Here is a 24,147-nt window from a genome sequence, read left to right on the forward strand (position 1 = left end):
AGTGGAATATTTCAGTCGCTTAAAAAATGTGTCTATACAGTATTTGACTTTCAAAAAATAAGCCTGTGGGAAATATCCGACCAAATAACAACAAGCCCCGATCTCCTCCGGATCCTACTTTTTTTACCAGAGAGTGCAGATTTTCTTCACTAATATAAAAAAAATGTCTGTGTTTAATAGTAGTCTCGCATGCTGCTCAGCTCGTTCTAGTCCAATAAAAACGTGATTGATATTTGAAAACATTCATCTGTTGGTGTCAGAGCGCAGAGCATGTCGGGAATGTCTGTCCGGTGGGCGCCATATTGGAGCAACAACTATTGTTATAAATTGAGACGGGGCTGCTGCTGGCTGAGTTTACATGTTTTCTGCGCGTTTGTTTTGAGAATATTTGGATATTTCTACGCAAGGTCATGAAAGAGATGTCAACGTAAGTTTTCCATGACTCGCAGTGATTTTGGTAGAGTAAACGGGTTAGTTGTTGGTGAAAAATTCCATGCTAGGCTAGTTTAGCCAGTTTATTAAGATAACGGCGAGAGAATGCAGACTGTAGTTGATAAACGGCCTGCATGTGTGTTTTCAATTGAACAAATTAATGCATTATAGTGGTTATATACACGTGTGTTTTAGTCAGCTGTATTTAAACAGTATTTTGGTGGTGTTGGCCAAGTAATCTTGTCATTGTTTACACAAACATTGTGCAACGGCTCTCTCGGTCCGTGTTTACGTTTCATGAAACGAAGCGCATTTGACTGTACAATATCTGACATTGTTTATATTGAGTCAAGCATACATTTTAATATATATATATATATATATATATATATATATATATATATATATATATATATATATATTTCCCCTTTTAATTGCGTGTACTAGATTGCATTTTTCGTGCAGTCATTTTGATCTTTATACATATTACTTATATATTTTGTACTGTCATATGTTATGATTAGAGTACCCTTTCATTTTTTTTTTTAAAGCTTTTAAGCTTTTTTTTTAGGTCAATACTATTTGATTTGTTAATAATCTTAATATTTCTCTACAGTGCAGAATGAACCTATTATTTTTGTCATCATGTCTTCATTTGCAGGATTGGTGACAGTACGCTTGGCGGGCAGCAGCCTCGGAAACATTATGGCATCACTTCTGCAATCAGCCTGGCCTGTCCCAGAGAGATAGACCATATCTGCACTCAAAAGCTCACTGAGGCTATGAAACCATTTGGAGTGTTTGAGGGTGAAGATGAACTCAATCACAGGTGAGGGCTTTCATTTATGTAACTCCAGGGGTTAAAGACACTGGTTTGTACGTTGCAGACTGCCACATATTTGTTGCTGTCTGTCTAGTCTAGTGTCTTTGATGAAAATACTAACATATATGTTTGAATAAAATTTACAGTCAACATGTCTGGAGTCAACTATCTATTATGCATATGCAAAATGTTCTTTATTGGTTACTGTCTTTGAGAGTGTGTATTTTTTGACATTGGAAACTGTATGACTGCTTGGACACAATGAAACAATCAACACTATCTAGTGCTTAAATGACTTGTTTCTCCATGTTACCTGCATCCAAATATCTCTGTTTATTAATCAGCTAAAGTCTGTCAGATGGCACAAAAATATTTGTTAAAACTACAGATCGTACTCAGAATGGAACACCATAGCCCTTTTCTCTGTTTTCTTAAGTATGTAGCACAGTTTTTTTTTTTATTATTGTACCCCATTGACAGCCAAGTTTTATTAAAATCCCCTCTTGCCAGGCCAGCATTGATTTACTGATTTAAGGTTGTCATTTTTGAGCTTTCACCCTCCAACATTTTGTCACTCCTCTAGTGTGTGAACTTGAGAGGTAGGCTACCACAGATGTAAACAAAAGGTGTGTGTGTGTGTGTGTGTGTGTGTGTGTGTGTGTGTGTGTGTGTGTGTGTGTGTGTGTGTGTGTGTGTGTGTGTGTGTGTGTGTGTGTGTGTGTGTGTGTGTGTGTGTGTGTGTGTGTGTGTGTGTCATCACTGACATAGCAATAAGTAACCACTTGATAATCATGGTACCAACAATGACCCTAAAATATTATTGTGTGTCTTGGAGATTTGTTCATAGGAGCATACAATTTAAAATATGTATATAATTTCTTACTTTACAGGGCGTAATAAATTCTATATATAGTTTTTTTTTTTTTTTTCTTAACTGAAATAGTTGAACACATATATAATTACTTTTAAGATTGTTGTAACTTGGGGTGAGTGTATAAGCTAAGCTTTCGGGCTAATTGTATCTGTATGTTATTCTAGTATTTGCAAAATAACTAAACAGATATTGTCAGTAAAACAGTTCAAACTACTTAGTGTAGGAATTGTAAACAGGCTTTATAGGGAGTACCTTATGGAGTCCTAATGGAGACCCGATTTCAAAAGAAGACCTGAATTTTGAATAAAAGCATAAAACTAGATAAAATATTGCAATCTTGCCATACCCTGGGTCACTTTACTTCACTTAAAACGTTGAGACAATAAGAAATTGTGTAAGAATTTTTTTTTGTGCATGCGCACATTTTTTGTCCTTATCCCATATTTAACAAGTCGTGAACTACTAATGATTTTTACATTGTTTGATTTGTTGCTGGTTAAGCGAAAAATCCTTTGACATTTATTACAGTATTAGGTGTATAATTTGCCTCCTATACAAACTATTTTTTTGCACAGTCTTGTATGTTTGTGATGACCAAGAGATGTTTCTGTCTGTAAAGGCTTGCAGTTCTTGGGAAGCTGAATTCATTTGTTAAGGAGTGGATTTCAGAAATCAGTGAATCAAAGGTAAATCATACTACAGGTGTCTTGGCCTGTTACACCCTCATCACATCACCTGTTACGTCAAGACGTTACATGATGAGTTGCATTTCTAAATCGTCTCTTTTGCTTCACAGAATATTCCACCGTCAGCAGTAGCAAATGTTGGTGGCAAAATCTTTACTTTTGGATCATATAGGTTGGGAGTGCACACAAAAGGTACAATTGATGAGCTTCCTTGTACTGTAAAGCAGCAGAATGACCCTTTCTTAACTTTAAGTTTGCAGACCTTTTAAGTTATCAAGAGGAATATATGTACCATTTGCATATCAAAATATATATATATTTTTTTTCTTCCTTTAGGTGCTGATATAGATGCTTTGTGTGTTGCCCCACGTCATGTTGAAAGAACAGACTTTTTTTCATCTTTCTTCGAAAAACTTAAACTACATGATGAGATTAAGGATCTGCGAGTGGGTACCTTTACCAGTTCTTATAATTTCCCCCGCTGCTTTATTTTAAGAATGACTTTTTATCTTGTGTATAATTCCTGTTTAGGCTGTGGAGGATGCATTTGTGCCGGTGATCAAATTCAAGTTTGATGGCATTGAGGTAAAGCATTTTAGTGAAGAATTGTTAATGGTATAAGCCTGCATGCATGATATTTTGATTATACTCATGCATGATTATTATATTCTTCTTTTTTCCTCCCCCCAGATTGATCTGCTGTTTGCCAGGCTCGCTCTACAGTCCATTCCTGATAACCTGGACCTGAGAGGAGACTCTCTCCTCAGAAACTTGGACATCAGATGCATTCGCAGTCTAAATGGTAATACCCTTCAAGACTTTACGATGATTTAAATGTCACTTGTACAGTCCAATTAGTTTATTATTTCATATATTTACATGTTGTTTTGTGCATTTCGCAGGTTGCCGTGTTACGGATGAGATCCTATATTTGGTGCCTAATAAGGAGAATTTCAGATTAACATTGAGAGCGATTAAATTGTGGGCCAAACGTAAGTTTTTATTTATTTATTTTAAACTTTCCTTTTGAGGGTGAGGGTGAAATAGGATGGGGGAATTGCGAGATGAAATGGCTTCACACTCATGAGCAACACAGCTCAATGTGTCCTAGCATGTTGACCACTAGTTTCTGATTTGTATGAAATTGAAACTTCTGATCTTTTGTTCCAAATCTTGGCTTGAATTGAAGATTTCCTTCTAAAACATGTTAAGAATGCAATTCGCTTTTCTTTTCTTTTCTTTTTTTAGGCCGTGGAATCTATTCCAACATGCTAGGCTTTCTGGGTGGAGTCTCCTGGGCTATGCTGGTGGCCAGAACATGTCAGCTCTACCCAAATGCTGTTGCCGCCACACTTGTGCACAAGTTCTTTCTGGTGTTCTCCAAATGGTGAGGTCACAGGATATTTGGTTCATATGGTGGAACTGAAACTTCACGTATTGTATGCTGTTAATATCTAGTCCATATCCTGTAGTCATGTCCATTGCTGCCACCCCTCCCACCCTCATCTCTTCACTAATTTTTACTTCATCAGGGAATGGCCAAACCCTGTGCTTTTAAAACAACCTGAAGACAGCAATTTGAATCTGCCAGTTTGGGATCCACGGGTTAGTATTATGTTCATTGTATACAGTTTTCCTTGGCTTTATGAACATTTTCTACTTTCAACATACCATCTGTTGTTTTACTTTCAGGTGAATCCATCAGACAGGTATCACCTGATGCCAATCATCACGCCCGCATACCCACAACAGAACTCTACCTACAACGTGTCTACTTCCACACGCACCATCATGAGTGAAGAGTTCAAGAATGGTATGCAATTTAAATCAGAGCAGGTCAGATTGCTCTTTATTGGCCATCTCCCTTGACCAGTGCTCATGTCTAAAAAAAAAAATCTTTTTTAAGGTCTCACTGTTACAGATGAAATTCTTCAGGGTAAAGCCGACTGGTCCAAGTTGTTTGAACCTCCAAACTTTTTCCAGAAGTACAAGTAAGTGAATATCGATAGTGTCATATGAGAGATTGATTCCAGTATAAAGATTAATGTTTGTTTTTTTTGTTTGTTCCAGGCATTACATTGTCCTTACTGCCAGTGCATCCACTGAGGAAAACCATCTAGAGTGGTAAAAGCTCCGGAAAATCAAATTATTTTTTATTTTTTTATTTTTTAAGGTCCTGTTCTTCGTGATCCCATTTTTCAAACTTTAGTTAGTGTGTAATGTTGCTGTTAGAGTATAAATAATACCTGTAAAATTATAAAGCTCAAAGTTCAATGCCAAGCAAGATATTTTATTTAACAGAAGTTCCATTTCAAAGCCTACAGCGAATGGCCAGTTTGTACTACATCCCTGTACTTTTTGCTTAAATGACGTCAATTGAACAGTTTGTTGACTAACCACCGCCCACAAGAATATGCAAAAAAGGGGGCGTGGTCTTGTTGCTCTCCCACGTGGAGAAAAGGAAGTGTTGCGTTTGTAGAGTGCGTTTGTCGTCGAGACGCTCTTATTTTCATCCCGGGTCTGATTCCGGCTCAAATTGATACGGTAATATAGACATGTTTACAATAACATTGAGCGCATGCATCTCCCCGTTATGGTAAGAGGCGTGACCTCTCCGGGCAACGTGCGCTAAGCTGCTGTCGAATCACAACACGGGAACCGCTGGCACAATCAGAACTCGTTACGTATTTCTGAAGGAGGGACTTCATAGAACAAGGAAATCATCAAGCCGTTTTTAGGACAGTGAAAACAGCGGTATACAGATAAACATGAACATGTTATATTGCACACTGTAAACCCAATCAAAGCTTCAAAAACACAGGAAAAATGGGACCTTTAATGTGTATGCAAAAATGTTGTAGTTTTAATTAGTCTTAGTAATATTTGTCTGATTTAAAATTTACACCCACCACCACCAAAAAAGGAATATAGTTTGGCTTGTATGGGTTTGTACTAAAATGCTTTCATTCCACTTAAACAGCATAATAATAATAATAATAATAATAGAAAAGGCTACACTCAAACGTAACAAAAACAAGTTTGTTGACTCTTCAAATAATGATGTTCTGGCCTCCACAGGATTGGATTGGTGGAATCAAAGATAAGAGTGTTGGTTGGAAATTTGGAGCGCAATGAGTACATCACCCTTGCCCATGTCAACCCACAGTCTTTTCCTGGGTCAAAGGAGAACCGTAATGAGTAAGTATCAGATAGATAGGTGGGTGGAGTGAACAAAAAATGGTCTAGGTATGACATTTTATATCACGATATAGTCTGTTTGTTTTTGTTTTCTTTTGTAGTGTTTACATTTTATATTCAGTCATAGTGAAAATGCATTTCAAATAAACATGTCCCATTTTGCAGAAATCTAATGGCCTCAATATACATGCTACTAAATAGAAAATAAAAATATTAATACATTTGCATGTTTTTTTCATAGGAATGAATTTGTATCCATGTGGTTTATTGGAATCAGCTTCAAAAAACTGGACAATTCTGACTGTGTGAATATTGACTTGACCTACGACATCCAGTCCTTCACCGATACTGGTAAGCTGCTCAGCCTCTATATTCTGTTTGCCTCCATTGTCATGTCCTGTTAAAGTTACTGGTTATTTTGGATGTAGTTGAGAGCACTTGTGGTCTTTTAGTGTCTAAAAGCTGGATTTCATTGTAGTTTATAGGCAGGCCAGCAACATTAACATGCTGAAGGATGGCATGACTATTGAGGCCACACATGTGAAGAAGAAACAGTTGCATCAATACCTGCCTCCTGAACTTGTGCAGAGGAAGAAGAAGGTAAAACCACATAGTCTCATAGTGTTTACGGTAATGATGTTCCAATGTTCTTGGTCTCTAAAGAAGCTATATCTGCATCCTGTATCACTCTTTTTGGCAGAGTTTGGGAGATATAAACCGGAGTTCAAACGGTGGTGGGTCGAAGCGCAGCTCGCTAGATGGCAGTCAGCTGGACAGCTCCAGGGACACAGACATCGGCACCCCGTTCAGCTCGCCTACGCCAGTCAGCAACCCATGCCCGCCAGTCTCCTCCACACCTGAAGACAGGTAGAGACACTGATTGGCATGAAATATTTGTGGTTTACTATACCTGATTTAGCTTCTAAGGGATTTCTGAAAGATTGTGTGAAATATTTTTTGTAAAGTGAATTTCAAATACCTGCCCTTGGGACTAAAATGGCATTTTCAATTTATTGTATCACACATGACTGCCAGCAGGCTTTTAAGAGGTCTATGGGTTGGAAGAGAAGACAAGAATTGGATATTACTCTTCTCTTGCTTCAGTGCACAAATTATAAATGTCACAAAACGCAGTTTTTTTTTTTTTTGTGGTCAAGCTAATTTTAATGTCCTCATTCTCAAGCACAGGAAATGCAAAAATATGAGTTGACCGTAGTGTAAACATGCTGTTACATAAAATGAACTTATTTACAATTACCAAATTTTTTTTTACCCTTCTGCTTCTTCTGTATGAACCTTTTCTTTTATCGCCCTCTTATTTTGTCAGTAGTATCAACCCACCCAGTCATCCAGTCCTTGTATTCATGGACAGCCCACCAGCATCAGAATTGTCTCCTCCAAAACCAGAACAGGGAATGTCCATTCCAGTCATCGGCTCCAGTAAGTTCCATCACATCTTCTGTAATGGACTTACTTGTTCCTGTTTTTCTAACGGGGAAACATTTGTTGGTGTTTTCTGTAAGTTGCATTCATTCTGATTCCACTCATCTGGCGCGTTCTCATTTCAGAGGCCATCGCCACTCCAGTTGCCAAGCCCCCAACACCTCCCGCTGGCAACACCATTCCTACAGTTGTGGGCCGTAGTGTGATACCACGCATTACCTCCTCCTCCCCTCCTAGCCCAACTGACCTTCCCAACAGTATCAATGGAGCACCAAAGAGACCTCACTCTCCATCTCTGGAGGATCCACCTAAGAGGCACAAAGACACGGAGGTCTCACAAAGCTGCATTTGTTATACCATTCACAAGCACTAGAAAAAAGAGAGAAAAGAAAATACAGTCCAAGAAATCTATTATGAATGGTCAACCTCTTCATTCTGAGGAACGCTAATAAAAATTGAAATATCCAGTCTTAACTTTAAGCACGCATTAATATGTGAATTAATGCTCTTTTGCTTTAGGTGTTTTCTGATGACTCCGCGTTCAAAGAACCGTACCCTCCAACTAGCAATGGCTTGGATGGTGAAGATGGGCAAATAGTGGTAAAAAACAACTCTTGTTTTTTTTCCTTTCATGTTTATTGCATTAGCCACAGGTGTAAACCACAATTGGATCACTTCGCTGAAACTGTTTTCATGCATCAACAAAATAAGACCTCACACCATGTTTGTGCAAAAACCAATTTGCTGAAAAAAAGAATACTCTTTGACACACAGGAGGATCTTGCAGCAACTAAACCTATGCCAATACCAACAATCGATACATCAAGATCACAGGTAATTGACATGCAATTATCATCATAATTTGATGTAAAAATTGAAATAAGTTTTGATTAGTCTTTTGTGTTTTCAGAGATTACCCAGTAATGAGCTTCCGGATGCATCTTCCCCAATCCCCACAAGCAACCTCCGTGTGATTAAAAATTCAATCAGGCTCACTCTTAACCGATAACAGTGAGCTATCTACAGGTGACATGAATTGTTACTTTTGGATTTGCCCTTTAATCTGTTTTTTTCCCCTTTTCTTGAGCATTTGTCTACACAGGTTTTCCCTTAAAGAGTGGAACCACACTTGTGTAACAGCAGCGCTGCTTTTAAACTGCTACTGATATTTGGCTGGTCTTCCTGCTTGTTACAGAATTATTGTAAAGTATTGATTTGGTTTTTTTTTTCCCTCCTTCCCCGTTTTTTTTTTATGCCTTACTGTCAGAATGCTTGCTTAGACATCTATTTGAGCTTTTGAAACAACTTGTACAGTAGAGTAGTTTTGTAAATAACTTTAAAAATCCTTGTTAGTCTTTCTATGCCACCTTAATGTAGTTTTTATTAACAAAAAAAGTTGAAAAAAAATTGTCCTGTTTGTCACTGTAAATGAGATTTTTTGTTTGTCTAAAGGTTTTCCTTGCAGTCTTTTTGTAATCGCTGTATTGGTTCTGGTACAGTTTCTGGGAGGACCTTTTGTGTGGGGTGCGTATGTGTGCGAGTGTGTAGATGGACCAGCATTAGTAACTAAAAAACATGACTCCCCCGTTTCACAAACACTGCTGCCACTCCATAGTTCCGTTATCAGCTCCGAACAAAAGAACAGTATTAGATCTGAGGATTGGGTTTGTTGGGCCAACGTTTCAAAGCAGGTTTGCTTTTACTGTGAGTTTGCAACATTTGCTAAATGATAAACGAGTCAGTGTTGGTTTTGCGTGTGCATGTGCATGATTGTAATTCCCTGCGTCTAGGGCGTCACCCCTGCGCCTCCCATGGAGGTCTGAATGGCAGTGTCTCCTGAACTTTAAGAACAGAGACTTAATGAGATTTCTGCCCTCTTTCCATTTATCTTCCCTTTTTTTCTTCTCCCCCTATCCCCCTCCTTTCCACAACCTACTGTCCTGCCCTGTTGGGGTCTACAGAGAACATAGGCTTACTATTCATTTTGAGGTTTCTTAAATTTTTATTTATTTGTACTAGTATAATTTTTTTATATCACAGGTATTGCAGTTTAACATCTTTTCTTCTAGACATTCATTTCATCGCTCAGTTTGAATCTTCCTGTTACCTTTTTTAGGACCATTTAAAAAAAATCTACTTGTCATATTCTTTTTGTAGGGCAAACGTTGTATTTGAAAGGGTATTTTTGTATGTAATGTAAACTGCCTTCTTTACATTGAGAACATAAAATTCACAAAACCCCAAATGGCTCCTGTCTTTTTTCCTTTTTATTCAAAACGTTTTTGTTCATGACAACGATGATTTTAAAGACAAAACGGGACCTATTATTTACATGCCGTGTATGTTATCAGGTTGCAAGTAATGGTGCCACTGCTTAAGATGACGTCAGCTCCTATGGGCGATCCCTGTGACGTACATCTTACTAGTGAAGTTGTAAACATTCAAGTCGCGTTGACCACTATTATCCTCACATAGGATATTGACTAATAAGCTATGAATACATGTGTAAATATGTTTGTTATTAACAGTTTCGAGTCAAAGCGTATATTCTCTCGAAGAAGTGTTATTCTTTCTCTATTTTTGGAAATAAACTTCCTTGTTCATGGGAGATTCCCACTGCTTGCAGGGGATTACCCTTTAATGAGTGCTCGTTTGCGTGAACTTTATTAAATACAAGAGGCATCCATTTTAAAGTATAATATGATTATAATACTTGTCATTCAGAAAATGCCCACTAAACTATGTCAGAACGAGCTGATGAACTTTTTTCTGTCAAAAGTAGGTCCTTGGTTCTTAAAGGGGTAGAAACTGTTATAAAAATGCAGTATAACTCCCAAGTGTTTACTGAAGTGAAACTTATTGTACGAAATTAAATGTTTCGTGGGATTTCAAAAAGTATGTCTGTCTTTCCATTTCAACCAAGAAAATGTAAACATTAATAGTTACAAGCATCTTGGCATCTTTCATTTCTGGCTGAATGTCGCACTATGCACTTCCCTCGTTGGATTGGCTGCGCTGAAGGTATGGCAAGCCATATTAACAACTAGTATCTATTTTTCGTTGCTAGTACTTTTCTATTTAATATGTAATCCAGTAGTGATTATCTATTAAATTAGTCACCATTTATTTATTCATTATTTTCCTGGCCTTACAACTACTTTTGTTTGAGGGCAAGCCAAAAGAGCTAGCAGGTGCCATCATGCAAATGTAAATTGTGACGTAGCTACATTACAGAAGTAATGGCAGGGCTTCAGACAAGGGGTGCATCTGAAATCGCATACTTCCCTACTATATATAGGAGAAAAACAGTTTGTTACAAATGAAGTATGTCTGAATTCACAGTACTCCTAAAAGAGTAGCAAAATGTACCAGGATGACCTACTTCCAGTGAGATTCTGAAGTGCGCCTACACTTTACTGTCCCATGAGGCCACAGGAGAGGATTTGTGCATGGCAGTGAAGGGACACAACTGACACTGGTAGGTCACATGATGATGATAAAATGGGGACTGTAGAACGTCCATATTATTTTCATACTACACACATTAATACAATATAAAACAAACTTTTTTTTAGCAGTTGTTAAGTATTCAAAATAAGCACCTAATCAAGAGAGTATGTGTTTATGAATGCCGTGTGGCAGGTGTTTTTAAGAGTTTAACTCCCTTTGGTGTGGACGTTTTCTGTGTTGTAACTTTGCATATTGTTTACATGCACTAACAGTTTTATTACATGAAAGGAACGGTAAGATTAAAAGTATAACCCCTTTTAATATGTTGGTTTTGCATACAGTTCTTAATTTGAAATGTCTAATATTTGATCTCTATCTTTCTTGCTCTAATACTGCTTTATCTTCTGGGAAAACACTTTATTTTGATGTCTGAAGGTCAAACATTTTAACAATGACATATGTAGTAGGCTACAAATTTGATAATGGTGATTAGGTTCCACAAAACATTAGCACAACCTTTTCATAACTTCAAAAAGTTTTTGCTTTTGTTGCGCTTTCTGGGTCTTAGTACAACTATCCACCTAGTGGATGTTACAGGATTTACTAGTGGTGTAGTTAACGATACACTCATGTCACGTTTAGATACAACTCGAGCTACTGATCTTACAATATGATTCTATCGCAATATTATAAGCCAAAATAAAGGAGAGTATATTATTATTATTACTTTATTATTATTAAAATAATATTATTATTATATTATTACCAAGACCCACAAATATTCCCCCACTGTATTATTATATATTATATTCAACATTATGTAATATTAGTTTAATGTAGTAATGTCGTTGAAACGCTGTAAACTTTCTTTTTTTCTCACACAGTGGGCTACTTGTACTTTGAATGCAGGCATTCGTTGGATCTCTTACACAGTCAAGCTGCGCACGCACATGACTCCCGGTGCTCAAATTCTGCATTTACTCACATAGGTTTGAAATGACATGAGGGTGAACAGAATTTAAATTTTTGGGTGAAATATACCTTATAAGCTTAATCTTGGATAAAACTATCTCTATATCGTGAATCATTTTGTTTACATCAACAATACATGATTGCATTTTTATATCACAATATCTCAATTTAACAATGTATCTTACAGCCCTAGTATTAACTAGTTGTTGTTTTTTTATTAGTACCTATTTATGAGAACAAATTGTTCCTACTAACATTTTTATTTCAGTAAAAGCAATTGCTTTTTCACTCTTGATAAGTATTAATCAGAATGGCTACTTTATAGTTCATTAAAAATCGTATACTAGCATGTAACAATTGGAATAAACTAGAGGCCATTCAATTAGTAGGAAAACTTGACAAACTATTTGAATAGGGTAACACTTTATTTTAGGGTCCCTGCGTTACATACTGCAGTAATAACACTAAACTATGCATAATTACATATAACTCTTTAAGTATATGTTGTTAATATTAGGCCAACTCAGAACTTAAAATGTATTATTAAAGATTACATAGGCTACTTGGACCTAATGAATAGTTATTAGTAAAACTGCAATTAGTAACCTATCAGCTGAAGATATAAAATACAGAATACATAGCTACAATTGAAAGGCAAATGTGAAATGTGTTAATTGTAACAATGGGATGATTACTTGTCACTATTATAATAGTGGGTAGTAGCAAAGAAATGCGTACTGGCATCTAATAAATAGTTGTTAGTGAAATAAAATAAAAAACGTCATTGTGTTGTAAATTATTACTAGTAAGTTAGATAGATGGCTTGCCATAGAGAGGCGTATCTGTTCAGTGGGCGGGCATTTGTATATAGTGGGGAATTCCCAGTCAGATCTCTTCTGTGTTGAAGTGTTACTGTATCTCGGTTCAGCACTTTAGAGCTCGAACGCAAGACAAACCTAATACAAGGGTGTTCGCATAATATGGATGGTGGTGAGTACCAGTATTATTAAGTTAATCAATTAACTATCTTTTTATGTCTCCTTTCTTTGCGATTTAATTCGACTTATTCATAGGCTACCTGTGTGATAGATAGTCGAACAGTACCGTGGTTATTTTAACGAGTTCTTTATAGTCAATTACAGAACTGCCAAACTCATAATTTTATTATATAGACTCAGTCTCAATAACAATGACTCTGTTTTATTCTGTTGTTTTGAGTTGTAAATCTTCACAATGTAATTTGTTCTGTGTTTGTTTTTAATCGAAAATCGAAACACACAGGCTTGTCGTTTTATATCGGCCTATTATGAATGAAACGCAGAGTTATCTTTGTGCAAGTGTACAATCACAGAAAGCTCATGGGAAAGAAATGCAATACGATTCCCATTACATGAAAACGAAATTCTAAAGTTAAGTCTTCTAAGTTTAAGATAGATCTCATGTAAACTAAAAAACAAATGAGTTATGAGTACATGAATACATGAGGGACAAAGTAACACCAGGAAATAAAAATGAGGAACTTTTAAAAGCAGTTTCAGCTCTCAGTTTGTTCATTCGTGTACAATATAAGATGCATTGTAATCTATATTTTGTTGATTTCCTATATTGATTTATGCTCTTCTATCCATTCTTTCTTGTACAGTGCATCCCCTCTCAATGCACAGGGATCCCAGTCTAAGTAAGTAGTCTATATTATAACCATCTGTGTCGAGCGTGAAACACATTCTGTCGTTACTAGTAACATGTTTAGAGTTAAGTTTCGGCTGGAACTCTGATTAATCAAATATGTTCAAACATCACCCAGTTGCCCTTGTAAAACCAATGTAATGTTCAGATTTCCTTACATTACTTCCTCTTTTGTTTGATAAAGATATGACTTCCTGTAAGTGACAAACTCATGAGCAGGCAGTAGTGAGTGACATCTGCACACTACATTACATCATAAATTGGATCTATTTCATGCATAATAACTACAGATTTAATATCTTCCCTAGCTTATTTTGTAATATTTTACAGTGAAAGAATGCTTATGCGAATAGATCTCACCTAGTTGTGTCGGTGTCAGAAGCAAGTGTGTTAAAAACAACCAAATCGAAATTGCATGGCAAATCCAGCTGTGTGTGCAGGTGTTTTTACAAAGTTATGATTAGTACATATGTGTGTATTGGCATAATGGCACCTGGGTGAGCTCGTAAAGGTTCTGTGCTGACAGGTGCAGAGAGTGGGGAATTATTTACCAGCAGGCTGCGTTGTTTGTGGTCAGATTATGGTCAGGTTCTGTGAAAGACACAAGATGTTGTTTCTGCAGGTGTTTTAAGGTTCTTATGCATCTGCAATGTTGCCATTTTAATAAACAGATAAAAGCATGTGAGCCCACCTGCTGGGCATTTCTGGCTGTTTTTAACATGCTTTTAGTCATTTTGATTGTTCAAATAAATGAAATTCAGATCTCTGAGACTGACTCGTGTCATTTTGCTGGTTTCTGTGCAGTGGGAGAGCCCTGTGCTCAGATCTTCGAGCAGCCAAAACAGAGAGGCATGCGCTTCAGGTACAAATGTGAGGGTCGCTCAGCGGGCAGCATACCGGGCGAAAGAAGCTCTGACAATAACAGAACCTACCCAAGCATTCAGGTACCTGCTTTTAAAGGCTTACACCACTGAAGAAAAAAATTCACTGTATAATTAAACCTGCTTACTAAGAGATTTTATTAATTGTGTCTCTCTTCCTATCATTTTCTATTAGATACTAAATGTTAACAGGAAAGGAAAAGTACGTGTTACGTTGGTGACCAAAAGTGACCCATACAAACCCCATCCCCATGACTTAGTGGGTAAGGACTGCAAGGATGGTTATTACGAGGCAGAGTTTGGACCGGAACGTAGGGTCATCGCGTAAGTTGATGCTTTTAATGCTTGAATATAGAAGGTGAAAACCTTTTGATTTAATATATAGGGCCTATTATCTGCATGTTTTGCTCTAATCTTGTTTGGTCCTGTTACTATTTTCCTCTTAATGAAATGAAACATCTCTGTGCGCCACATCAAAACCATTCCAATGTGCTTTCCGTATTACTCTAGCCCACACATTACCACAGTTCTCTTCCGAAGGGCTGTCCATTCTTCTTCTTTTTATTTTTTATTTTTTTAAAGAAGCATGAGTAGGGAGCCATGCAGGGGATTCCCCGGTATGCAAAATGAGAGCCTTAGAGCTCCAGTCTGCCCTCAATTTTAAACAGTGTGTCAGTATGGTTAGTTCTAACCTCACTCTTCCTGTAAGCTTTAGTCTTTGGGATCAAAAATCAAGATGGACAATACATGTAACTAAACAAATCTGGGTGCTCAAAATCAGACTACACAGTTTAACAGATTGTTTATTTGTTGTTCCTAGTTTCCAGAACCTGGGCATCCAGTGCGTGCGGAGAAGAGAAGTGAGAGATGCCATAATGCAGAGGGTTACACGAGGAATCAACCCCTTCAATGGTGAGATCCAACGGCACGTTTTCTCTCCAGGCCCAAATAGAGTCTGCATATGCAGAAAATTCCTCAATTTTTCCCTGAATTGGGGCAAAATAAATACAAAATGCAGATTCCATCTGGGCCTTCTAACCGCCCTCTCTTCCGTCTTATCATTATTACTGAGCCAGTTTCTTTCACTTTTACTCTCGTTATCAGACACTGTATTTAGATGATGGTCAACAACATCACGCTGTTAAAAACACAATGCTTACACACTCTCTTTCAATACTGTATGACACAAACTATCATCTGACAATGCAGGTAGTGTAGACAAAGAATCACTTCTCTTTATTTGGTGAAGATGTCGCAAAACTGACTGCGGTGTTGAGCGGCATATGATCCGGGGGGGATTTTATTCAGAGAGGGAGGAATGTCAAGAGGAACTGTAAACTATACGTTTTTGTGTAACAGATAACTTTGGGTTATTCTGCCTCAAGTATGCAAACAACCAAATACTTCAGGAATTCCATGCAAACTATCGTGTGGGAGGAAATTATAACAGGGTTGACATATTTAAAGCAACTTCTCTGGGTGATTTTCTTTGGCGCCATCAGCAACGTTTTTGTGATGTAGAAGTCTATAGTGAATTTTGACATTATTTGCGCTTTGTCTTGTAATAGTAAGCACAAAATCCTTGTATTATATTGTAAGTGTTTAGTGTCCACCTTCAAAGCTTAACTTAAAGGGATAGTTCACCCAAAAATGAAAATCCTGTCATCATTTACTCATCCTCAAGTTGTTCCAAACCTGTATGAATTTCTTTCTTCTGCTGAACACAAAAGAAAATGTTTTGAAGAATGTCTGTAGCCGGTTTGACTTCCATAGTATGGAACGAAAATACTATGTACTATGTAGGTTACCAACATTCTTCAAAATATCTTCTTTTGTGTTCAGCAGAAGAAAGAAATTCATACAGGTTTGATGACATAATTTTGATTTCTGTGTGAACTATCCTTTTAACTTAAGGGTTCGGACCCACCTAAAACCCCTGGAAGTACCTTCACTTTGAAATGAGGCTTTAATTATGATTATATTCTTTATAGTTTTATATATAAATCGATTCAACAAGCATACCACGTTATGTTACCAGTTGGTATAGAATCAGTATGTAGTTTAATTCCACTGTTCTACCCAAACGATATTTGAGAAATCATGAAAGTGTTTCAACAGGTCATCACCCAATATGTTTAGTGAACATAGGGAATATCAGATAGTGACTTCAGATCTGTGTTTGCTTCCGCATGCTTGTTCCGCTGCTCTCTGTGGTGAAGGACTGTTTGAGGCGGTGCTCTCACTTCTGCTGTGATAACCAAATAAAGATCTCCTACTTTGGCTACAAAACACTAACAGTCCCCTGAAATGATGTAGATTAGTCATGGTGGCAGTCGTAGTGAGATTAGTCTTGATATTACTTTTGAAGTTTGGTCATGTGTAGAAGGGATGACCTGCCAGCGATGACCTCATTTGCACTGACGTTATCCCACAATGATTTCAATGATGACGCATGCATATACAGTATATACTGCTGTTCATTTTAATTATTGACTAGGTAATAGACGAGGTATTCATTTTGCGATTAGGGCTGTGAACATGAAAGTGTAGTTGTTGACGAATTGTCATACCAGTAATTGGGATTAATGATGTATTTGTTTCATGTTGTGCTTAATACTCATACAGTGAAAAACATTTGGTGTATGCTTTAATTTGAAACAATTTTCACTCAGAAATTGCTAGTACAGAAATCGCTCGTAGATTTCACAAACAATTTACAAAGAAACCACAAGTAACATGTTGAATTTAACCGTGACATTTTGAAGTAGAAAGACTGAAATAGTATTTTCTCGTAAAACATACTCCAATATTTTTTGTTTACAACTTTGAAAAATCTTTTTTGTAGAAAATGGTAAAGTATAAATGGAAGGAGAAATATTTGTATTATAATGTGTGTGTATATACTGTATGTACACACACATTATAATACAAATTTATACTTCACGATTTTTGTTCAGACAATATAATTAAATAAATATATTACTTGAATTATATTATATGTCATCAATTTAGTAATTTTTATGTGTAACATCCCCAAAATGTTGCCATTGAATCCAGAGCGCTACACCTAAAACCTTATTTATTCTGCCGCTTGGTCAGAGCGTTCAAATTCTGTGCAACTACACATCAATATTTGAACATTTTTACAATTGCTTACAATTCCCTTATTTGGATTGTAATATGTGACTTGAATTTAAAGATCACAGTAATTCACAGTTAGTCAAATTAGTAGGCATACGTGTCATGTCGTGAAAAAGTGTACAAACATGTGTCTGTGAGGTTACCCATATCTGTATTTGCCGTGATGGATGCTGAGTGGGCGATCTGCTCAGTATGGTGTTTAGATGTCACAGATGGTGGGTTCAGGTGATGAGAGATGAGTGTCAGCCTTGGGAATGGTGGTATACCCACAGAAAGGAAACATTTCACCTGCCTGCCCCCATTTCTCTCTCTCCGTCCAGCTCTCACCCTCTGCTTCACCATCCACCAGCCCACGCTAACCTAAATCATCCGCCACCTGCATCTTCTGTCCATTCGTTCCTTTTGCTCTCTGACTTCACTGAATGCAGAACCAGAGGCACACATATACGCAAATAAACATGACCACACCACTGCTCGCAGTTGCCTTTCTCACACTCCACCTCTCGCTATCTTCCGCACCCACTCATCTCCTCCCACTTAATCTCTGTTCCTTCACTATACATCTTGTCTGTTTTACATCTTTCTGCTGTGCTCCTCACTTGCTCGGCCTCCATCTCCAACTTTCTTTGCCACTTCTGGGGCTGTGGTCTGGACAGAGGTGTCTTTTCACGTCAGGAGGTCGGCCCCCTCTCTGCAGAGTCGTCAGCGATACTCTGTCACTCGAGCTCTCTTTCTAACCCGCTGCGATATTTCCACCTGCTGTGACCTCAGAGCGCACAAAGCTCGTCATGGCTGTGGGCGGGATAGCCGTGGGGTGAAGAGACACAGACTCCTGAGAGTGAGAGTGGGTGGAGAGTAACACACACTGAGAAATGTCTTCGCGAGCACCCGTGTGGGTGTTTGTGGGCTGACGTGTCAGTGGCATTTCTGGTGATGCTGCCGTGTAGAATCTGCAAGAGCACTACATGCTGCTTGCTTTTCCGTTTACGCTTTATATTAAGATTCGTTGCTGGTGGTCCGAAGTGGATGACACTAAAAATAGAGGCCCTTGCAAGCGGCCACACTGTGTTTTGTCTCTCCTCACACAATACACAGTCTCAAATTGTCATCTCAGAGTGAGTGCAGAAGATAGCACGATTAAATTCTTTACTTTTTTACTGTAAAATCACTATATAAATGACTTATTTTTATTATAAATATGTATATACATATTGTATAAATTACTATAATTAAAAAAAATACTGTTATATTTAAATCATCAAACTAAAGGCAATGCAAAAAAGCACAATACATAAATTAATAAAGTTATTTCAAATAATATATCATGTTATTTATTTTGTTGCAATACAGTACAATATTTAGTAGACAGTACTAAATATACATCAAAAATTTGATCACAAGTAATCTCTGTCTTTTGTCTTTCCTGGTGCACATTTTATTACAAATATGTATGCATTTTGCATAGATTACTGTAAAAAATATAACACTCTGTATTTTTTTAAACTCTTTAAACTGATGGCAATGCAAATAAATAAAGTACTATTTATTTTGTTGCATTATTTAAGTATTTCAAATTTAGTTTTTTTGCATTATGGTAATGAGAACTATGGTAAGCATGCTTTATTATCATGAAAATTTAAATATCACAAGTTGTTCAAGTGTGTCAGCTAGCTTTGAACAAACTGACCTGGTTTTCGTTCTCATGCCCGTTTCATTTTCTTCTCCTTCTCACCCTTTACCTCCTTTACCTCATTCACATGTCTCTCTGTATATCTCCTCTTCAGTTTTGACTCAAATGACACCCACGATTAATATGTTGATATGTTTTTTTTGCACGCACTGCAATGTTGGAACGTGTGTTTTGTGTCCACAGTTTCCCGGGAACAGCTGCAACAGACTGAGGAGTATGATCTGAACGTGGTGCGTCTATGCTTCCAAATTTACCTGCAAGATGAGACCGGGATGTACAACACCATGCTGCCTCCCATCGTCTCCAACCCCATCTATGACAACAGTGAGTTTGCAAAAACAAGAAGCGCACAGCATTAAATGTGAAGTGTGTCATTTCTGCATGGCAACAAACTTATAAACTGTTTGTTTGACAACATAACAACTTTGACTCAGCCGATGATATGAATTTTTCTGTGGTTGTATTTGATGCCACTGGTCACACAGAATTACACCTAATAAGGAATGAGGGAGTCAATCTTGAAATATTTATATTGATTTCAATAACATTGTTGCATTGAGAGGAAGTAGGTTTCTTGATTTCTGATGATTTTATTTGTATTATTATTTCATATAATATTTTATTTTATTATTTATTTACAACATATTTAAATAAAAATAAAACAATGTGGGGAAAAAAACTTACACAAAACAATAGCTTTTTTAAATATTTTATTTATATATTTATTATTATGCCTTTTTGCATTGGCCTTAGTTTGTTGGTTTAAATAAATAAATACAAATATTACAGTATTTTTTTTTTTTACTGTGATATAATAATGATTGTATTTTTTAGTCATTTAAATTTCACTCCAAGCTAAATGTGACATTTATTATAAGCTAAAAGGTTTTTGTGGAGTTTTTTATAACGTTAAAGTTGTTAAATGATTGTTCTATAATGTAAATTAATTATAATTCAACAAATATAAATCAAACAAATGAAATTGGATTATTTACTATTAACAATTACATTTTGTACAGAGCAAACAAAAAACCTTTGCTTTTAAGACGAGTATTGGTTTTCAGTATCTGCTATAGTAGCTATATTTTAGATTTAGAAGAAAGTGGTGTGGCTAAACCCTTCAGAATGCAACAGTTTTGACTAATTTACTGTTTGGCATGATGCAAGTCACTACTGCCACAGAGCATAAAGATATAGCGATGCATTGCTTAGGTGACTGAGCTGTCAGTGGCCACATCCCACAGGAAGTGAGCATGGTCCGTTTCAACATTTCCTCACGTGATAGTGGTGTACAGCACGAGCAGAACAGCGGTGCTTGCAAAGTGTGTTTGTGTGTGGTTAGCGATGCTAAATAAGTCAGAGCGGATTAAAAAAAAAAAGCTCATGCCATGACTTGGTTAATGGGTTAAAACTCTTTCATCTGCTTGTAGACGCTGATTCATGTTGTTCTCATGACAATGCAGTAAATTAGGCTTATTTCTTAGAAAATGTAAGCTGTGTATGTACAGTATGTAGGTATGTTTGAACTGAACTATTTGATGTATTTGCAGCCAGTGTTAATACGGTTAGCTGTTAAATAAATCTAACCATAAATATGAAATCAGCCACAGAAAAGAGGAAGCAATAAACAACCTCGCCCTCGCTGTAAATCATTTCTGGTTTGACTGCTTTTTTTAGTCTCAGGACATAATGTTTACTAGTGTGGCTGTGCCTGCAGATACACAGATAAAGTCAAAGAACGTAAGAGATTATTTCCTACTGCTAATAGCAGTGCATGTCTGTGTTTCAAGATTGCTAAACTGTGCTTTTTTTTTTCAGGGGCCCCAAACACAGCCGAACTGCGAATCTGTCGGGTGAACAAGAACAGTGGCAGTGTGAAGGGAGGCGATGAGATTTTCCTCCTCTGCGATAAAGTGCAGAAAGGTACAGGACCGTTTGAAATCTTTAGAACACTTCAAGGTGCTTTAAGCAATTTCAGCTATTTTACTAACTAGAATGAGAACACCCCATCCCTACCACACTTCCTCTCCAAAACTTCACCCCCAAAGATATGTCGCAAACCCAAACATTTAGAAAAACTCTTCTGAATGGCTAAAAAAATCACATGTGGTTTACACACTCACCAGTCTGTCACTGAGATATGTAGCTATTTACAATTTATGCATGATATTCGCCTCAAAAAATAGCTTACATTTAAGAAAAGCTGAAGTACAGATCTTAAATTAATTTAGCTACGTATTGAGTCATTCATTCATTTGGTCTCATATGTCCTTTTCTCTTCATCATTTTTTTTCTTTTCTTTTTATATTCATTTTATTGAAAATGATCTACCCATTTCCATTGCCAGTTTTTTTATGCCATTCTTTCGTTTAACCCATTTCTCACATCATAACTCATCACCTCATTCTAGATGACATTGAGGTGAGGTTCTTCACTCAGACCTGGGAGGCCAAAGGCTCTTTCTCTCAGGCAGACGTACACAGGCAAGTGGCCATAGTGTTCAAGACACCCGCCTACTCTGACACCACCATCACAGCCCCGGTCACAGTGCGCATGCAGCTGCGTCGTCCCACAGACCAGGAAGTCAGTGAGCCCATGGAGTTCAGATACCTGCCCGACGACAAAGGTAAAAAAAAAAAATCAGCCTACAGTTTCATGGTACCCACATCATGGATTGATTGATTTTGGCCCATGTTTTCTTTGTTGTTACAAGTGGGTCAGTGACAAATACAGTAAGAGTGTCTACGATAAATATTTTTAAAATCTGGTTTAAAACACCTGCTCCTACTTCCTAGAAATGTACTGTTTGTATTCATATAGGTTTCATTTAGTTTACACCATTTTCAAGAAAGGTTTACATTTTGTGGTAGTAAAAACTAAAGTGAGTGAAAACATCAAAAATGTTTAAAATGTTTACAAAATAATTTTTTTAACAAATATAAAATTATAATAAAACTTTTTGGACAGTTGCACCCAATGACTTTTTTTTATTTCACGTGTACAGCTGTACTCATCATAATTAAGTTTTTTAAAAAAGGTTTTTTTGGTTATTTAAGTTAATGTTTGTTTTTTTACAAATATCATGAATTATGAATTCATAAATACCATTTTCGAGGAGTTGTCATGACATCTTACAACCTAACCTCGCCTTGTCATAAATAGGTCAAATGATATTGCTTTTCTGCGTGTTTTTGCATCACATGATTTTGTTGGTCGGTTTGGCAGACAAAAAATGAGCATCATTTTTTTTTTTCAGATCCATATGGCTGTCAAGAGAAGAAACGTAAAATTGAAAGCCAGATGAAATCCTTCTCTAGCTTTTCTCAAGGAGCCATGAGCTTCATGAATAGACCAAAAGCTGTGCCTTCAGCCAACCTGATGAATCAGAGAATCAAAATTGGTAAGACACGTGTCACTTTCCATGTAGCCCATACTAATAATACATGAACATTTTCTTTATACGAACAAAGAATACTCAACACAACATACTCTTTTTACAGAGCCACCAAATTATTATCGTCCTTCCAACCATGGGGTGGTGCGCCCAAATCAGTCAGTCTATTATAACAAAGCCCCTTCGTCCTGCCCCATGATGCCACCCCTATCAGAAACCCCAACGCCAGGAACGCTCAGTCAAGCATGGGCCGGTCAAGTCAACAGCAATGGAGCTAGTAATGGGGTGGGCCTACAGCAAGTCAACCCAAGTCCCAACATGCCCACCACAGGGGAAAGTGGAAACAGCCTCCCTCTACTGACCTCTATGGATCTGGAGTTTCTTCAACCAAATGGCCCAACTAGCAGCCAGCCTCGACAGGACCAACCGAACCAGCAGGTCCAGCAATCCCAGCAGCCATCTCAAAGACAAGGACTGGATGGAGCGCATACCTGGTTTAACTATGGCTCCCAACAGCCTCAAAGCACGCAAAATGGAGCAACAGGCACCGGTGGGTCACTGGGAACGGGGCACCCGTATCCAAGCAGCATAGATGAAGATTTCTTTCAAAACCTCATAGGCAACCATAACTTGAAACAGGAAAATCAAGGGCCGAGCAATATGGCTGTGATGGGGCCCGCCTGCACCTCATCTTCAAACTGTGTGCAGTCCTTCACCGCTCTCCTCAACTGCCCCAACACCAATGGAAGTACTCTGGAGACCATGCGACCGATGGAGGCCAGTGGGCCCAATCAGATGGTCTCACAGATACCGTACCCCTCCAGCAACATGGGGCAGGAGAGCCAACTTGATTCTTACACCTGGCAGTTCTACCCAGAATAGCGTTGAATGCCATAAGTGTTCAACATGATTTTCATGATTTGGTTTTTCAAACAAAGGCTCTGATTCATGTTCACTGAATGTATGATTCTGAATATCATGAGGGTTGGTTGTCCTGGAAATACTGTAAGATGCTGCCGCCAATTTGGTAAAGCAGTGAGATTTTATGAAACATTTATGTATAACAGTCTGATGGTCATATTGGAAAAGTTTGGGACCATTTGTCCACAAACGCGTAAGTATGGCAGGGTAATAGTGTTCCTTAACGTGGGAACTAGCAGGGAATTGTCCCTGGGTAATGGCTATGTCATATTAAGCATGCTTCTTATCCAAGGTTCTCAAATTGTTCAAACAAGGTCTTTCATTGGTATCTCGAAAGTGATATAACGGCTTTAGAAAACTACTACCAATGTCTCGTTCTGTTTTTACTTTATTCATCATACACATGTGCTAATTGTAAAATTTGCTTTTACATCACATTTTCTGTGGGTGAATTTTTGTATTTTTATAAAATTTAAGTTTATACTACTGATGTATTTTGTGATTTTGTTTATGTGGTATTTGCTACATTCTGAGCTGAATTGTGGCTACATTACTG

At 37.4% G+C, this 24,147-nt stretch overlaps 2 protein-coding genes across 4 annotated transcripts; both read left to right on the forward strand.

The window, feature by feature from the left end:
- Nucleotides 1–258: 258 nt before the first annotated feature.
- On the forward strand, nucleotides 259–10,346 carry papolg (poly(A) polymerase gamma; the record flags this gene model as incomplete). 3 transcript variants are annotated; one of them, XM_079842829.1, is made up of 22 exons in its annotated part: nucleotides 259–427; nucleotides 1,094–1,261; nucleotides 2,749–2,815; nucleotides 2,926–3,007; nucleotides 3,152–3,261; nucleotides 3,347–3,400; nucleotides 3,506–3,617; nucleotides 3,718–3,807; nucleotides 4,064–4,202; nucleotides 4,348–4,420; nucleotides 4,508–4,628; nucleotides 4,722–4,806; nucleotides 4,886–4,939; nucleotides 5,894–6,013; nucleotides 6,255–6,364; nucleotides 6,492–6,613; nucleotides 6,714–6,880; nucleotides 7,341–7,453; nucleotides 7,582–7,787; nucleotides 7,976–8,056; nucleotides 8,231–8,290; nucleotides 8,367–10,346. In XM_079842829.1, exons 1-22 carry the CDS (start codon nucleotides 411–413, stop codon nucleotides 8,463–8,465), a joined length of 2,250 nt encoding a protein of 749 aa, XP_079698955.1. In that variant the 5' UTR covers nucleotides 259–410. The 3 variants fall into 3 exon arrangements, with proteins under 3 accessions (XP_079698955.1, XP_079698956.1, XP_079698957.1); XM_079842830.1 differs by having other exon boundaries at nucleotides 7,344–7,453; nucleotides 8,367–10,099; XM_079842831.1 differs by lacking the exons at nucleotides 4,348–4,420; nucleotides 4,508–4,628; nucleotides 4,722–4,806; ... (8 more) ...; nucleotides 8,231–8,290; nucleotides 8,367–10,346 and having other exon boundaries at nucleotides 291–427; nucleotides 4,064–4,206.
- A 2,419-nt stretch (nucleotides 10,347–12,765) lies between these two features.
- On the forward strand, nucleotides 12,766–24,077 carry rel (v-rel avian reticuloendotheliosis viral oncogene homolog). The gene is made up of 10 exons (XM_079842832.1): nucleotides 12,766–12,868; nucleotides 13,521–13,556; nucleotides 14,369–14,508; nucleotides 14,621–14,769; nucleotides 15,266–15,357; nucleotides 19,460–19,600; nucleotides 21,095–21,199; nucleotides 21,687–21,902; nucleotides 22,533–22,676; nucleotides 22,777–24,077. The coding sequence occupies exons 1-10, from the start codon at nucleotides 12,859–12,861 to the stop codon at nucleotides 23,550–23,552; spliced, it is 1,809 nt and encodes a 602-aa protein (XP_079698958.1). The 5' UTR covers nucleotides 12,766–12,858; the 3' UTR covers nucleotides 23,553–24,077.
- The last annotated feature ends 70 nt before the right edge of the window (nucleotides 24,078–24,147 follow it).

This window comes from Gobio gobio (assembly GCF_949357685.1).
Source record: "Gobio gobio genome assembly, chromosome: 18".
NCBI classification, from domain to species: domain Eukaryota; kingdom Metazoa; phylum Chordata; class Actinopteri; order Cypriniformes; family Gobionidae; genus Gobio; species Gobio gobio.

Bases quoted from the DNA above. Each gene is read 5' to 3' on its own strand.
- rel (XM_079842832.1), top strand. The intron at 19,601-21,094 runs GTGAGTTTGCAA...TTTTTTTTTCAG, and splicing joins CAACCCCATCTATGACAACA to GGGCCCCAAACACAGCCGAA. The intron at 21,200-21,686 runs GTACAGGACCGT...ACCTCATTCTAG, and splicing joins CTGCGATAAAGTGCAGAAAG to ATGACATTGAGGTGAGGTTC.